This window comes from Ornithorhynchus anatinus, chromosome 16 (genome assembly GCF_004115215.2).
Source record: "Ornithorhynchus anatinus isolate Pmale09 chromosome 16, mOrnAna1.pri.v4, whole genome shotgun sequence".
Taxonomy (NCBI): Eukaryota; Metazoa; Chordata; class Mammalia; order Monotremata; family Ornithorhynchidae; genus Ornithorhynchus; species Ornithorhynchus anatinus.
This window is the reverse complement of record NC_041743.1, coordinates 20,265,654-20,284,290: the sequence shown is the minus strand read 5'-3', so window position 1 is coordinate 20,284,290 and position 18,637 is coordinate 20,265,654. Positions and strand designations below refer to the sequence as shown.

The 18,637-nt window shown below is 38.7% G+C and overlaps 1 protein-coding gene across 1 annotated transcript in view; it reads right to left on the bottom strand.

Moving 5' to 3' along the window:
- Positions 1–8,263: 8,263 nt before the first annotated feature.
- Positions 8,264–18,637, bottom strand: part of GPR26 (G protein-coupled receptor 26) — a 122,796-nt gene continuing 112,422 nt past the window's right edge. Inside the window, 2 exon segments of the mRNA XM_029081014.1 lie at positions 8,264–8,373; positions 8,376–8,486. Of these exon segments, the coding sequence (XP_028936847.1) occupies positions 8,264–8,373; positions 8,376–8,486 (221 nt within the window).

Sequence of the window (18,637 nt, the reverse complement as noted above, 5' to 3'; positions counted from 1 at the left end):
ATATATTCTTTAAAAAGCAAATTAAAAGGATAGACTCAGACTCATTCCAGACTTTCAAGTTTTGGCTCAAACTTTCTGGACCATTATGCTTATGCATTAACATTAATAGATAAATGAATATGTAGAGAAGCAGCATGGCATAGTGGATAGAATATAAGCCTGGGAGTCAGAAGGTCATGATTCGAATCCTGGCTCTGCCACTTGTCTGCTGAATGACCTTGGGCCAGTCACTTCACTTTTCTGTGCCTCAGTTACCTCATCTGTAAAATGGGGCTGAGACTGTGAGCCCCACATGGGACAGGGACTGTGTCCAACTTGATTTACCTGTATTTATCTCAGCACTTAGTACAGTACCGGTCACATAGCAAATGTTTAACAAACAACATCATTACTATTAGCTAGGCAGCAAACATATTTTGTGCCAAATTCATTCAGTGAAACCAATTCAAAATGTTTTGGTTTTAGTAAATAACTAGTTTGCTTGAAATTTTATTTTCTCATCTTAAAAGGTAAAAAGGTAAAAATTTTCAGAAAGTAAAATGAAAAAAATGCTAAAAAAGTTAGGGTGCATTTCAGTGATCTTTTAGACTCTGCTTAGCACATTTACCGTATATGCTATAGTAGGTGGAAACAACAATAATGCAATTGCAAATTCCAGAGATTCTATAAAAATTTGAAGTATTTATAGTTATAACTTTGGAACACTCTAAGGGTTAAGATATCAGATTTCCTCTGGTGGGCAAAAAAACTCTATCTTTGGTTTATATTTGATGGGTTAAAAGTAAATTCAAAATTTAAATCCTCAAAATTATTAGCCAAGTTTTGCCCCTACACCCGGGTGTGGTGTAACAAGTAAATTTGAAAATATGACAGTGGGTTCTGCTCCTGAAGAAGTTCCTTCCTCAAAATGTTGAGGAATGCCCACCTCAATAGCAGTGTCTAAATTTGTCTTTCTGGATGGTTCTAATAAAATAGAAATAGCATTCTAGTCCCTTATTTAAACAAAAAATCCCAAGAATGAGTAAAGGCAAAAGAAGGCACCTTTATTAGTTATTTCAATCTTTCAAGGCAAAGTGATCTTAGATTTCTCAAGTTATCATATGGGAATGCCCTCATTAGTCTAGAAAAACAGTAACTGCACTCATGTTGACAAACTCTGGATAAGAAAGTATTTTGTCATAAAATTATACTTTTCTTGTATGGCAAGATTTCATTTTGAGATTAAATTTGGCTGACAAAATTTCAGATTGATTTGGGTTAATAGTTTTTCAATGAATAATAAATTTAAAATGCATCTAACAATCTAACAGTAGAGATACATGAAAGATAAGAATTCAAGATGCTTTTGTATATTCTGTTTCCAAAAACAGTTTTGTAAACTATTCTTCAATATTTGGACTCTGGGTTCTTTGAAACCCTACATAGAATTGCTATGCATGCATGATATAGTGTACCAGTGACATCATACATTAGCTATTCAAAACAAATGTGCCTGATGGTGAAATTACTATCAGCTACATTAATAATCTGCATTATGAAAAGTCGCAACTATGGAGGTACATGAAAAATTTTTAAAGAATGTTAACTAGGATTTCAGTATTGAATATTAATTATGCTAAAATATTTACATATTCATAAACACATATTTGCATAATTCATATATGATGATCACTGGAAGATATAAGGATGTATAACTGAACACTGAACAGAGCTCAACACTTAGAACAGAGCTTGGCACATAGTAAGTACTTAACAAATACCATCATTATTATTATTATTACCAATGATAACATTTTCTAAAATTATATTTTCCCCTACCATGGACATTTTCACTCACTTCTTATTTGGATATGTGCTAGTACTTGGCATTAGCTACATACATGGGATCAATATGTAGCAAAGATTTTCTTCATTGTCCTCAAAGGAAAAGTACATTTATTATCATCTGAAGTAGCAGTGACAACAACCAAACAGCATTTAATAAGCATCTATTGTGCTCACAGCTCTGTATTAGGTGCTCACAAATACATATTAGAAGTAAAAGATGTCAATTCTGCCCTGGAAAACCTTACAGTGTACTGTGGGAGGCAGATTTAATTGCCAATCTTATAATAGGTTAAAAAGAGTTTAGATACACATGATATAGGGAATAGTAAGCAATCAATAAGTAAATTAAAAAAGAATTATATACATGAGTACTGAGGTGGCTGATGGGGAGACATGACCAGGAAGGGGAAAGAAGAAGAATGTTAATCAGGAAATGCCTCTTGGAAGAGTTTCCATTTAAGGCAGCCAGTGAAGTTTGGGGAGTGTCTTGGTTTGATGAATTTGGGTGGTGCAAGGGAGGGGTTATTCCATGCAGGGGAGAATATGATCAAAGGGTTGAAAGCAGGAGAGTCATGACAGAGGTACGGCTAGTATTATGAACATCATCAACAATCAAATGGTGAAGCCATTTGGCCTAGTGGAAAAAGCATGGCCCTAGAAGTCAGAGGAACTGGGTTTTAATTCTGACTCCCCACTTATCTGCTGCTTGACCTTGGGCAAGTCACTTAACTTCTCTTTGCCTCAATTATCTCATCTGGAAAATGGTGATTAAGACTATGAGGCCTATGTGGGACAGGGACTGTGTCCAACCTGATTATCTTGTATCTGCCCCAGCACTTAGTTCAATGCCTGATACAGAACAAGTGATTAACAAATACCATAGAAATATCAATGAAAGGTATTTACTGAGTGCCTCTTAGTCTAAAAACTTGTGTACACAGAGTAGTAGGAATAGTATTTATTGAGTGCTTATTGTGTGCAGAGCACTGTACTTAGCACTGAGAAAGAATTTACACAGGTGGGAATTAGACACTGTCCCTGTTCCTCAAAGGGAAGACATGCATCCTACCCTCAGAGAATTTACAATCTAGAAGGGGAGACAGTCACTAAAATGATTTACAGGTATGAGAGAGAAGGATAAGTGGATATGTGAATGGGATACTCCTTAGATAATAGGGTATGGTTATATAAAATGTGGTATAATAATGATAAAAAAATAATAATAATAGTATTTGTTAAATGCTTACTATGTGCCAGGCACTGTACTAAGAGCTGGGGTAGATACCAGCAAATCATGTTAGATGCAGTCCCTGTCCCATGCGGAGCTCACAGTCTCAATCACCATTTTACAGATGAGGTAACTGAGGCACAGAGAAGTGAAGTGACTTGCCCAAGGTCACACAGCAGACAAGTGACAGAGCCGGGATTAGAACCCATGACCTACTTACTCCAGGGCCCTTGCTCTACCCACTACACCATGAAGATATACAGCAGTATTGTACTCTCCAAAACAGTAAAGTGCTCTCCCCACAGTATATGCTCAATAAATACCATTGATATGCATATATGTGCTACAGGTGGTTTTGAGCACACAAGTTAAGAGTGGGCACAAAAGTAATGAGGTGACAGGGGATATAACCAGGGTGATGTGAAATCGACCAGGAAGACTTGGGAATATGAAGGAGGTAAGAGCTCAAGGCAGGTTATAAGGTATGAGCAATAGGTTTGCACATTGAGTAGGTAAGCTTGAGGAACAAAGACTGGGAATGTAGGAATGTAGTCGGAGAAGAGAATACATAAGTAGGAGGGACAGAGCTGACTGAGTTCCTTAAAAAGACAATGGTCAGGAGTTTTGGTTTGATGCAGGGAAGAAAGAGTAACTGCTGGAAGTTTTTGAGGAGTGAGGAGATGTGTGAAGAATGACATTTTAGAGAAGTAATCTGAACATCAGAGTTAAGTGAGGTTTGCACATTGAGTAGGTAAGCTTGAGGAACAAAGACTGGGAATGTAGGAATGTAGTCGGAGAAGAGAATACATAAGTAGGAGGGACAGAGCTGACTGAGTTCCTTAAAAAGACAATGGTCAGGAGTTTTGGTTTGATGCAGGGAAGAAAGAGTAACTGCTGGAAGTTTTTGAGGAGTGAGGAGATGTGTGAAGAATGACATTTTAGAGAAGTAATCTGAACATCAGAGTTAAGTGAGGCCTGGAGGTGGGGAAGTAGTCTGGGAAAATTCTGTTGGGTCTTGAGTCACATACCCTTCCCCCTAAGAATGGCTAATATGAATATACCCTGCACATAATGAAGATCTATGCCTCTAAAGAATGCTACCTGTAATCCTATTTTTTTATACATGATATTCCACTTTGTTTCTGATTGCCAAACCTCATTTCCTGGTCCCACCACTTTCAATACTTGACTCTATTTGTTTCTTTGTTCTTTGTAGAAGTGGAAGGAGTCAGAGAAACAGAAAATAGGAATGCCTGCTTGCCATGATAATAGATCCCCTTGGAATAGAAAATTTGTGAGTAATTATACTAGAACATCTGATTGATGCTTTGACCTCCAAAAGTGGTCATCTTTTCTCCATTTCTACATTTTTGGATGGAAGAACAAAATTAAAGAGATATAGCTTCATTATATGAAGGCTCTAAAAAGTAAAAACCTAGCATTTAATTTAATGCTGGGTAAACTTTGCTGACCTCACACAAAGCAGCGTGGCTCAGTGGAAAGAGCACGGGCTTTGGAGTCAGGGCTCATGAGTTCGAATCCCAGCTCTGCCACTTGTTGGCTGTGTGACTGTGGGCAAGTCACTTAACTTCTCTGTGCCTCAGTTCCCTCATCTGTAAAATGGGGATTAAGACTGTGAGCCCCACGTGGGACAACCTGATTCCCCTATGTCTACCCCAGCGCTTAGAACAGTGCTCGGCACATACTAAGCGCTTAACAAATACCAACATTATTATCAGGTGGGTTAAGTACTTGTAAATTATCCTTCATATTCATTTTGTTTAAATGGACAAATAATGACAGTGGGTCAGAGCATCTGAAGTTATCCTTTTTATATAACTCTATTGAAGAAATCAAAGAAGAAATCCCACAGTAGAACTAGACAAAATAAACAACAATCCAAAAGTGGATGAATGTTCTCTGGTTTTAATTTTTTTCATAAACATATTGTACAGGATAAAAGCAGTTTTACTCAAAGTCCACTTTTGAAATTATTTCAATATCCTCCTGCCAACAGTTTGGAGTGGGATAATGCAGTATGTCTTTCAAGAAAATCCATTGCTGTTCCCATTTAGAGCTTTATAGGAGCCTAAAAGTCTAAAGCAAAATTTTAAAGACTAAGTTAGAAGTTCCACCCCTCAAATCAGGTTATAGTGGAATAGAGGTCGAAATATTTTAAACAAGACTTTGGGATGGAATTCTTCCCTCAACAGAGGATAAGAAATGTTTAGCTGTGGCCATAATCCTGTGTAAGTGAGTCACGTTCTGTAAGCCTAAATCCACTGGAAAAATATTATCAAGAACAGATAGAAGGCAAAAGTAAATTGATATTTTAAAACTTTGCTGTATTTTCTTTAAAAATATGACCACTCTTGAGTCCCAAATTATAGAAGGCAGTCTAATCATCTGCCTTGAATAAACATGACAATTTTGGAACTCTATGGTAGGAGCTGCAGTGTTTCAAGAAGTATCTTTTAATCTTTAAAATAATTTCCACTGTTAAACAGTATATAAAAATGTGTATTTAGAATTTAATAGAGTGATCAATTTTGAACTACAAAATGCATAATTAATATACTCTGCATGAAGCTGAAATTTGTAGGATTTGTGGGAAGTTTTCTTGGAAAAAAAGAGACAAGCTGTAATTTGTAAAAATTGCCACAAGCATCCTTTTCATTGTTAGATGTAACAGTTTGTGCTTTTTTAAACATAGTAAAAGCTCCCAAGAACATATTCAGGTTAATAATTTACCAGACAAGCATTACTGGTAAGGTTCTATTTAGCTTTCCCTTGGGATCCTAGTACCTGCTAATGTTGAGATCAAAATTGCAGAAGCTACAGAAGTTCATTCAGCCCTGGGGGTTACTTCAAGTTATCTTGAAAAAGAAATTTGTCAAATAATTAAATATACATTAATGAGAGACTTATTGGGAAATTGAATTGGCAACAATATCATCACTTCCTCTCTAAAAAGCACAATGAAAGTAAGAAAACTAATATGGAAACATGGAGAATGGCTTATTGCTCACAATGACAAGCCACTGAAGACTGAGAATGAGGTACATTTGGTGCAAAATTCAGCAATTATCTGTTTCCTTCCTTTATAGTAGTGTTTGTAAAAATTCTTTGGGTAGCCAGCTGACCATGAAGAAACAAAATCACAACACTTAATTAATATACCCTATTGACTTCACAGAGAGCCCCACAGCTCCACTGCTAGAGTAGCATGGTAATCAGAGAGCAAGTGGATTTGTACAAAACTCTGAATAAATGAATAACTGTGGATGACTATATACAGTTTTGGAGATTTTACAGTTTAGCCTTTATGGATCTTAAACCTATGAGTAGATTTTTTTTGTCTCAGTGCAGCCTTAATGACCTTTTTAATCATGATCTAGTCAAGGCTTTAAAACAAGTCCTTTAGATCAATCAATTGTATTTATTGAGTCCTTACTGTGTCCAGAGCACTATACTAAACCCTTGGGAGAGAATAACATAACAATATAACAGACACATTCCCTGCACACAATGAACTGACAATAATGAACAGGATGATTGTATATGCTATACATGAGAAAACTATGAGATTGATAAATCAAATTAAAATGAAGTAGACAATTCAACTGGTTGTTTAGAATGAATGCAAACTTTTTAAAAATGAATTGTAATGACAATTAAGAATGGCTGATCATTGTTAATACAGTTATAACTTCCCATTTCCTGTAGGTTTAAATAATTCATTAAGAAGATGTTGAATAAGTTCCCCGGTACACTTAGGGCTTTGGTGGCATCAGTTTGATCTCTTGCCTATCAGGACTTTTGATAAATTTCTGATGCTGTCAAAGCAATCCATCAATCAAGGTCCTAAACAGGAATTTCTCTTCTGGCAAAGCTAAGAGGAGCTCTGAGCTTATTATCGAATTAATTCAGGCTACTTCCCCTTAGTAAATAGAGGCTTTTTGACCTAGATTATCCAAAATGACTGCTTACAATGATCCAGATTCTGGGATAATTGCTCCTCTCATCACTTAAAAATGATGATTACCAGATTATCCAGACAATGAAAGCCAAAATATAGAGTTTAGCCTTCATTATTCCAAAAAACCTTTTGTCTGAATCTGGATAAAGAGACCTAAAGATATTTTGGGATCTAAATTACTCAGTTATTTCACAGTTTCACCAGTAGAAAGGTAAGCTATCTTTTGGCAAAGGCAGTTAAATGACTTGGACTGCTTTCCTGGTCACTGTCGTTTGAGGCCCAGCATTTGTCAGTCAGTGACTGACAAACAGGTTTGTGTTGGGATATGAACAATCTTATGGAAGCTACATAAATCTTTTCAAAATTTAAATAGGGACTTCAACCCCAGTAATTTGGAGCAAAACAGGGACATTGGATCACTTTTTGGGGCTTTTAAAATGTATGTTGGTCTTTTGGGAAAAAGGTTACATTACCCATTTTCCTCAGAAATTTCTAGACTAAGCCACAAAAATATTTGGAGTCACTCTACTGGGTTAATACTTTACTGGGATAGTCAGCCCAAAAGGGTTTAATGAATAATTAGCCCTGTACTATCCAGTAAGATAATTCAATCACATATAGCTCTAGTATTCATTCTGCCTAAAACTATAAAAATTACTGTCATTGATGTGAACACATAGGCCTGTAAAGAGTAAAAAAAGCCATTAAACACTAAAGTACTTTACAACGTCTTTAAAATTTGTTAAAGTTAAAAGCTGATAGTAATTTAGAAAATCTCTTCTAGTAATAGTTTTTGATCAAAAATTTATTTTCACAAATTTTTCCTATACATATGTATTTTCTAATGTCATAGTTTCCATATGTTATGACAATCTTAGAAAATGTATATGACAATTTTAGAAAATCTATCTTCTTTTATCACTTAGTGACATATGTGTAGCCTTATCAAAAATTTCAAAACTTTAGAAAGTGGTCTTTTAAGATTATACAGTGGTCAATCTATTCCCTCTCAAAACAATTTTAGGAAGTACTAGGTACCAACTGAAAAGGTCAGCAAAAAGTCCAACAGGAAACGACTAGAACTTCTAACTACAAGTAAGCCAAAGTTTAATAACTTGATGTTCCCAGGGTGAGGAGGTGAACTGATGATGATTACTTAGCATATAGGTCAGTTACTTTCCAATCTTCCAATTCTTCTCCTGACACACTGATTCCCTTGACTTCCTCAGTCACTCACTGATTTGTAAAGTATTCTGACTGTAGGCTTCACCTGTAAGACCTGAGGAATTGATGGAACTCCTTTTGAGGATCTTGTTCAGGATATCCTTCCAGGTCTTTTGTACTGATATCACAATGAAGAGTACACAAAAGGGTCTGTTGCGGCCTTGCTGTAAGTCAAGCACTTTGAGAATATTCCCCAGTGAGAATCAATGTGGACGGTGGATAACAATTCTATCAGTCCGTCAAGATAAAGGGAACAATATTAGTGCAGGAGAAATATATTGAGAAAGCAAAATATTTCACTTAACCTCAAACCCAGGCAAATTATGGATGGTCCCAATTATGGAGAAAACTATTTTTATAATTCTTCTTCTGTAGATTTATAATTCAGCAAACGATATGTTTATAACTGAGTGGCCTTTAGGGTACTGGTAGGTTGCAATTGGCTCAATTTGTAGGGATGCATTAACTTCTTCAGATTACTAACTTCCATTTGTTTTTAGAAAGGATTAAATATTTATTTTTCTGAAGCAAATTTGGTAAGTGTACTGTGTACTTGTTGGTACCTTGGGCGTGTCTACTTATGTGTTGGCACATAGCAAGCACCTAATAAATACCACAATTGTTATTATATAATAAAGCAATACTAATGCACTTCAAAAAATTTAACAATTCACTTTTTTTCATTCATAGAAAGATTTACCCCATTGCCTATAAGGCTGCACCTTCTCAGACTTTCATTTGTTCATTCATTCTGTTGTAATTATTAAGCACTTACTATGTGCAGAGAACTGTACTAAGTGCTTAGGAGAGTTCAATATAATAATAAACAGACATGTTCCCTGTCCACAACGAGCTCACAATCTAGAGATGGGGAGACAGACATCAATACAAATAAATAAATTACAGATATGTTCTTAAGTGCTATGGGGCTGGGAGGAGAACAAATAATGGGAGCAAGTCAGAGCAATGCAGAAGAAGAGGAAAGGAGGGCTTAGTCAGGGAAGGTATCTTGAAAGAGATGTGCTTTCAGTAAGACTTTGAACGGGGAGGGATGAGTAATTGTTTGTTAAAATTGAGGAGGGAGTGCATTCCAGGCCAAAGGCAGGGCATGAGTGAGGAATTGGTGGTGGAAATAGAGGTACAGTGAGAAGGTTGGCATTAGAGGAGTGAGTATGTGGGCTGGGTTGTAGTAGGAGAGTAGTGAGGAGAGGTAGGAGAGAACAAGGTTATTTAAAGCCAATGGTAAGGGGGTTTTGTTTGATGTGAAGGCTCTTTCATTCAATCGTATTTTTTAAGCACTTACTGTGTGCAGAGCATTGTACTAAGTGCTTGGGAAAGTACAATGCAATAATAAACAATGATAATCCCTGCCCACAATGAGCTCACAATCTAGATGGGAGAGACAGACAAAAATACAAATAAACAAATATGGGTACAAATAAATAAAATTACAGATATATACTTAGGTGTTGTGGGACTGAGACTGGGGAAGAGCAAAGGGAGCAAATCTGTGTGACACAGAAAGGAGTGGGAGATGAGGAAAAGTGGGGCTTACTCTGGTAATACCTCTTGGAAGAACTGTGCCTTCAATAAGGCTTTGAAGGTGGGCAGAGTAATTGTCTGGTGGATTTGAGGAAGGAGGACATTCCAGACCAGAGTCAGGATGTGGGCCAGGGTCTGATTTGAGATAGGTGAGGTGGAGGCCCAGTGGGAAGGTTAGCATCAGAAGAGTGAAGTATGCAGCCTGGGCTGTAGGAGAGAAGTAAGGTGAGGTAGAAGGGGGTAAGGTGTTGGAGTGTTTTAAAGCGAATGGTGAGGAGTTTTTGTTTGATATGGAGGTGTGTAAGCAGCCACAGGAAATTTTTGAGGAAAGGTGGTGACATGTCCTAATATTTCTATAGAAATATGATCTGGGCAGCAAAGTGAAGTATAGACTGGAGTGGGGAGAGGCAGGAGGTTGGAAGGTCAGCAAAGAGGCTAATGCAGTCAGTAATGTAAGTGGGATAGGATGAGTGACTGTTAATGGGGTAGCAGTTTGGATGGAGAGGAAAGGGAGGATTTTTGCAATGTTGTGAAGGTGGGACCAACAGGATTTGGTGATAGTTTGAACGTGTGGGTTAAATGAGAGAGAAGAGTCTAGAATAATGCCAAGGTTTTGGGCTTGTGGCATGGGAAGGAAGGTGGTGCCATCTACAGTGATGGAAAAGTCAAGAAGAGGACAGGGTTTGGATGGGAAGATAAGGAGCTGTGTTTTAGAGGTGTTAAGTTTGAGGTAATGGAAGGACATCCAAATAGAGATGTCTTGAAGATGGGAGGACATGTGAGCCTGAAAAGAGGGAGAGAAATAAGGGGATGAGAGGAAGATTTGGGTAGCATCTTCATAGGGGTGGTAGTTGAAGCCGTGGGAGTAAATGAGTTCTCCAAGTGAATGACTGTAGATGGAGAATAGAGGGGGACCGAGGTAGACAGGCAACCACTGGAGTTTCTTGAGGAGTGGGAAACATGTTCTGAACATTTTTGTGAAAAATGATCCTCACAGTAGAGTGAAGTATGGGAAGCTAAAGCTGGAAAGCATTATACAGGTATTAGTGGAATTATCAATGGATGGCTAACTCTGAATTAAAGAATATGAAAATTCACTTGGCAGGCGTATGAAGTGAATGAAACTTCTGTATTTTAATAGGATGGTTTTGCTGTAATTCAAACATGTTTTTCTCAATTATCTTTCATCAACATCATTTTTTTGGTCTAAAGATAAAAATAGTAATACCATATAAGCAAAGCCTAACACACATTACTCATGGCAACATGGTTTCTTTAGTTTTCTGGCTTGAGAACAGAGGTGAATAAACTTAAACTAATAAATTCTTAATTAATTTCCCTACTTTTATAAAATGAAAGATAAAATAAATTAGAACCAGAGCATTCTTTACTTATTCAGCTCAATCCCATATGAAAACTTTGCCTCATTCCTTTCAACAGTTGCCACAACCTTTTGCCTCTCAAATCTTTCTCATACAAATTTTAATACAGGTTTATTTTGAGGTTTTCAAGGTCAGTCTCCCGTGTAGCTCAGCGACTTGGAGCATTCCCTCTACCATCCTTTGGGGCTTCTACTTTTGATTTCACATCTTTCTAATGACTAGAGAAGGCACAGTGTAACAAGGTTACAAACCTATGACTCTTCACTCTGAAACAGGGATGTATAAAGATGTGTATACATAAATGGACTCTAAAAGCCAGGAGCCCAGAGTGTAATCTGGATACTTCCATTAGCCCTTCTCCACAATTTATATTGGAAGTCATGAGATGGAGAAAATTGTTGACATTAGGAGCTAAAATATTAATTAAATTCTAATTCACTATAAAGATGAAATGTCCAAAATACCTGATTAAGGACTTCTTTTTAACCCAGAGAAGGACAGTTACTTAATCATTTGTGGTTGAGCTTAATAAGTTTGTAAACATAAATTATGTTGCTGAACTGTAAATTCCAAGTGCTTAGTACAGTGCTCTGCACATGGTAAGTGCTCAATAAATATATTTGATTGAATGAATGAATTAATTGATAAAGTCATAATGCTCTCATTCCAGACGAGTCTCCTGGATTTAGTGGGAAGAAACTAGTATTTGTACTTTCTGTTCTCTTTTCTTCCTCCAGTCCTTTCCCTAGTACTCATTTCAAAATCAGTAATTCCCAAAGAAAGCATTCATAATTTCAAACTGGTCATAAAAGAATGAATTTGTCATAAAACTAGTTGAAAGGCAAATTGTTGGTTCATAAATGGCACAGATAAAAGAGTTTAGGTTGCCCGAACTGTTTGTGTCATTGATTAGGTGTTACTAAATATATGGCAACAGAGATTGGTTATTTAAAATGTTTTAAAATCTGACAGTTCCCAAAACTGTAAGGAAAATTCATTTATCAAAAAAGGTTGAATAATCAAAAGTCAAAATTATAGAAACTGAAACTTTTTCATATGATATGGAGTACCTTGATCTGTAATGAAAACTCACCCAAAAGGAAAGAGAGTGGCATTATATGGCATGCAGTCTTTTCCCAGATAAAGGAAGGGAAGTGCTGAGAACAGGATGTAAATTTGGGGTTTGGTTGGGGAAGGGGTTAGTAGCTCGCCTGGATAGGCCAAGCAAAGGTGATTCCAATTATGCTCTTGGCTGGAGAGTACATTCTTTTCATCCCTCCATTCTTTTCAGTGAACTGATCATTCAATCAGCCAATCAACCAGTCAGTAGTATTTACTGAATATCTCACTGCATGTAGAGCACTCACTAAATACTTGCGAGAAAGATATGACCTCTGCTCTCAAGGAGCATAGAATCCAGCAAGGGAGGCAGACAGAAATTAGAGAAAGCAGGAATAGCAGAATGAAAAGATGGATGAGGAAAAGATGGAAGAGGAGAATTTATGCACATAAATTCTGAGAGTGGTTGTGGGAACTTAAATTTGGAGATGACAAAAGTTGAGAAAGAAAAATTAAGTCATGAAGGATGTGGGATTTCAGAAAGTTTCTGAATGGATAGAGTTGTAATCTAGTCAATATATATAGAGAGGGACTTCTTGTGGGAGTAAGGAGTAAACAGAAGATCTAGAAAACTGGAACCATTATACATGGTATCCCAAAAATCTCCCCCTGCTCCTCTTATAGTCCCTTCCTCCTCCAGTCTCTTCTTTGACTCTCTCAATCTTCCCAGCAGTATCTCAAGAGGAGATTTCCTGCCTCCCCTCAAAATCTTTCCCTCCATCTGGGCTTCTGAACCCATCCATTCCCACTTTATCAAAACAACTGCCCCTCTCATCTTGCATCCCTGACCTACCATCTTCAACCGTTCACTTTCCAATAGCTCTTTTTCCACTGCTTTTAAGCATGCCCATGTACCTCTTTCCTAAAAAAGCCTTCAAACTCTACAGCTCCCTCCAGTTATTGCCCCATCTCCCCACTATCATTCCTTTCCAAACTCCTTGAACGAGTTGTTTACACTTGCTACCTACACTTCCTCTTCTCCAACTCCCTCTTTAACCCCCCGCAATCTGGCTTCTCTCTTCCACTCCAAGAAAATGTCATCTCTAAGGTCACCAATGTCTTTCTTTTTGCCAAATCCAGTAGCCACTACTCCATCTTAATCCTCCTCGACTTTCCTTCTGCCTTCAATCCTGTGGTCCACCTGTTTCTTCTGGAAACATTGTTCAACTTTGGCTTCAGTGACATTATCCTCTCCTGATTTTCTTCCTATCTTGTTGATCACTCCTTCTAAGTCTCTTTTGCAGGCTCCTCTTCTTCCTATAACTGCCTATAACAGTTAGCCCTATAACTGTGGAAGTACTTCAAAGTTCAGTTCTGGGTCCCCTCCTATTCTACATAAAAAAACATTCCCTTGGAGAACTCATTAACTCCTGTGACTTCAACTGCCATCTCAGTTTGCATGATTCGCAAATTTACCTCTCCAGACAGACCTCTCTCCTCTGCAGTCTCACATTTCTGCCTGCCTTCAGGGCATCTCTACTTGGATGTCCTGTTGACAGCTCAAACTTTACATGTCCAAGACAGAACTCCTTTCCACCCAAAACTTGTCCTCCCGCTGAATTTCTTATTAGTATAGAGAACACCATCACCCTCCCGGTCTCACAGCCTTTAACCTTGGCATTTTCCTTGACTCATCCTTTTCCTTCAACTTACATTCTCAATCTGCCATGAAATCCTGTTGGTCCTACCTTCACAGTATCTCTTGAATCTACCCTTTCCTCTCCATCCAAACTTCTACAAGGCTGATACAAGCACTCATTGTTTCTTGCTTTGATTACTGCATTAGCCCTCTCACTAAACCTCCCTGCATCCTGTCTCTCCCCTCTCTAGTCCATACTTCACTCTGCTACAAGGATCATTTTTCTGAAAAAATGTTCAGGCCATATCCCCCCACTTCACCTCCAGTGGTTGCCCGTCCACCTCTCTATCAAATAGAAACTCTTTACTATTGGTTTTAAAGCACCTGATCAGCTCTGTTCCTCCTCCCTAAACTTGCTGATTTCCTTCTACAACCTAACTTGGACATCTGCTCCTCTAATACCAACTCTGTATCTTGGACTCATCTATCCTGCCACTGACCCTCATGCCCATATTCTTCCTCCCTTTCATATGCTACAGTTCATTACTGTCTCCACCTTTAAAACCTTCCTAAAATCACATCTCCTTCAAGAGGCCTTCCCAGAAAAAGACCTTTATCCCAATCTACCCCCTCCCCCACATGTCAACTATGCACTTCTCTCAAAATCCACCCCTTTCACCTGTTCATTAAATGTGAACTGCAGAGAAGGAGAGAGGTCAGGGCTGGAGATGTAGATTTGGGAATCAGCTGTACAGAGGTGGTAGTTGAAGCCATGGGAGCAAATGATTTATTCACAGGAGTGGATGTAAATGGAGAATAGAAGGGGATTAAGAACTGAACCTTGGGAAGAGGGAAGAAGGGACTGGGCAAGTGTTTTGATAAGTGCAAAGGGATGAGGGTAGTAGTAGTCCAGGAATGCAGAAGAAGATGTCCCTCATCCCCATGCCAACCAAATAAGGTATAGAGGAGCAGGGGGGAGGGGAAGAAGAAGGACAGGTAATAAATACCTGCCATCTCTGACGTTCTGTACGATGGATTGAGACTTACAGCAGCCAGCTGCTGGTGACCTAGGTCCAGAGTGTGGGAAGCCCACTCTTTCTGCAACAAGTGAGGAGGCATTGGACAGGTGAGTGTCCTGCTGAGTGCTTGTGAAGCTGGAATCTAAGGTGCCTCACCACATATGTGTAACACATGTGAACTTCTCCCAGTAGGAAGGATTCATGGGTGAGAGCTAGGTGCATCACCATGTGCAAGTAAAACATAAGTGAATTCCTCCCAAGTGGGAAACATTCATGGGCAGGAGCTAAGCACTATTCCATGAGCGAGAAACTAAATAAGTGTATTCCTCCTGAGAGAGAAGCCTTCAGTTTGAGTGGATGCAGGGCATTGTAAGATGCAGAGCACCAAACTAAAATGAGTGTATTCCTATCGATAGGGAAGTTCAATTTACTAGGTAGAATAAATTTTGCATGATTCAGTCTTTCTGACTCTTGTCTCTCACTCCCACTGTGCCAATCTTTGAACCTGTCCCTGAGTGTTGGATGAGACAAATGAAGACTAAGAAAATAACCATTGCTTCTTGAAACCTATCAATTTTACATGAAGAGGAAAACAGTCATTGGTTTATAAAGAGGACAGCTTGGCCAGGTATGGAGACGATTTCATAGCACACACTAAGCAAGAATAGACTATCTGATAAATGACTGCTCTCAGAAGTAGACACTGGATTCAGGTCTTCCCTTTTCAGAATGATGCCTATCAAGGGTTGGATTTGCAATATGACAGTCACTAATATCAGACCTCCCAGTTTGTTCTGAGGTATAAGTGACCATCTATTAATAATAATAATAATAATAATAATGTTGGCATTTATTAAGTGCTGACTATGTGCCGAGCACTGTTCTAAGCGCTGGGGTAGATACAAGGTAATCAGGTTGTCCCACGTGAGGTTCACAGGCTTCATCCCCATTTTACAGATGGGGTAACTGAGGCACCGAGAAGTGAAGTGACTTGTCCAAAGTCACACAGCTGACAGGTGGCAGAGCTGGAATTAGAACCCATTACCTCTGACTCCTAAGCTCGTACTCTTTCCACTGAGCCAAGCTGTTTCTCTAATTAATGCCAGACCTGCCTTTCAAACAAAAGCACTTTGCTATCATTGCAATGACAAACTGTGATGAAGAAGAAGACTTCTAAGCATATAAGCAATTAGAAATAAGCAATAACTTATTATTAGAATATCAACATCAGATAAGCCAATTTTAAAGGGTGATTTCAATATCAGAGTTGCAAGTGATGCCCATATAGAGGGAAGTCATTAGGCTTCAGGAGATTGGCAAAGTTAATAACAATGGTCTTCTTTTACTGAGTGAATGCACCTACCACCACCTCAGAATCACAACTACTGTCTTACACCAGCTAATCAAAAGAAGGCATCCTTGATCTAAACAATGGTCCTTTATTGATTACATAATAGTGCAGCAGAAGTGCAAGGATCAGCATTAAGACTCCTAAAGAGTTTACATAGACCTTCAAGAAAGCATTTGATTCTTTCAGTAGATCTGGGCTTCCCTTTAAAGTTTGTCAGTGTTCTGAGACCACTTCATGACAGCATGACTATCTGGAATAGAGCTGGGTGTATCCTGTTTGTTCCATTCCCCATAGCCAGTTGAGTAAGGCCAAGTAGGTGGATTTGGAACAGTTCTGTTCAAATCATTCCACACAGCCATGCTGGAAGGTGCAGGAGACCTGGATGCAGATATTAAACATACTTTTTCACCTCTGAGGAACTATTCCAAATCAACATCCTTCAAGCATCAACCAAAGTTCCAGAGACAGTCTGGAACAATTACTGTGCGCAGATGACTGCACTCTCAAGTCACACACCTAAAAAGTTTTGCAAATGTCTGTAAACCACATCAGCAAATCTGCCAGGTATTACCTAGCTCCTACCCATGAACACTTCCCATTTGGGAGGAGTTCATTTATGCTTTACTCACACATAGCAAAGCACCCCAGCTCCTGCCCATGAATGCTACCCACTCAGGAGGAATTCACTTATGTGTTATTTGCACATGGTGACAAACCTAGTTCCCACTCATAAACATTTCCCATTTGAGGGGAGTTCACTTATATTTTACATGCATGTAACTCCCTCCTAGGAATGCTTCCCACTTGGGTGGTGATGTATTGGCTTGCACCAAGATAGCCACACACACAAAACTAAAAATTTATATTGGCAACAGGGAGCTAAAAGTGCTCACAGAATTCTATCTAGGAAGCTCACTAACCAGTGATGCAATTTTAGACTATAGACAAAGAAAGAGAAAGCTGAATCAAGAAGGCCAACACACTTTGAAAGGCTATCAAAATGTGGAGGATGAATTGAACCAGGTACTAAGCCCAACTTTCTCTACAGCTGTGAGATCTAGACCACAAACACAGGTGCCATATCCTACTCCTTGAGTAATTCTATTTTTTTTTCATAGGTTATACTCTGCTGCGGAGTAAAACAAGATCAACAACTATGTTCTGGAAAGACGTCAGCCTCATAGAAGCTATATTCACTTCAGTACAGCTGCACCATGAGAAGAATGAACAACAATCAGGATACCCAAGTGACAGCTGAATGGAGATCTGAAACTGGAAAACTGAAAGCAAGGAGGATGAAGGAAGCATTTTAAGAACAGAGTAAAACAAACGGCTCAGACAGTGCTACATCCCAGTTGAAATTAGGAAGTCAGTTGCTGAGAACAGACCAGTGTGGTTTACTGTTATCAAGAAAGGAGGCATTCTTTTTCAGCAAAAGCTTTATAATGTGTGGTGAGCATGAGTGAATTCATCTTGTAACACAGAAGCCATTTTATGAGACTGTTCTTTGAACCCATGAACAACAACATCGAAGGAGGAATTTGAAGATGAACTGAACTGTCTTGTGGTCAGGCAGAAGAAAGACTGCCCGAAGTGACAGGAGAGAAGCTACTTTGCAAAAACAGCTCACGGGGTGGGACCTGGGGGAGGAGTAGCAGTCCTCCCTCATTTTATCCAGTAATGGGCTTGAGATGGCAGACAATCAAAGCAGTGAATCAGAACCCGCCACGACGCCCGGAAACAAGTGGACATCAGCGCTTAGTACAGTGCCTGTTAAATAGTCATTTAACAAAGACCATAATTATTATGATAATAATTGCTATTATCATTAATAAAAGGGGGAAAGAACCAGACTCTGGGCAGCAGCAAAACCACCTAAGACTTGCACCGAGATACCTATGGTGTGGCCTCTAGGAATCATCTAAAACTTGTATCCGGACACTGTGCTGTGGAAAGCCGGACTCCCTGAACTCCTCCGAAGTGGGACCATCTGTATGAACTTGGGGCAGATAGTCAGATGGGTAGCTATATATGTAGATGTGTATGCATGTGTGTGTGCATCCGTATGTGTGTATCCATTTTCCCCTTTAATTAGACCAATAACTGAATAAAACTTCAATAAACTTCAATAAAACTTCAAATAAAATAAAATAAATAAGAATTGAATTTAAAAAATTGAATAGAGCGACTCAGAAGGTCATGGTTTCTAATCCTGACTCCTCCACTTGTCTCTGTGTAGCCTTGGGCAAGTCACTTCACTTCTCTGTGCCTAAGTTACTTCATCTGTAAAATGGGGATTAAGACGGTGAGCTAGAGCTAGGGACTGTCCAACCTGATTTGTTTGTATGCAGTGCTTAGTACAGTGCCTGGCACACAGTAAGGACTTA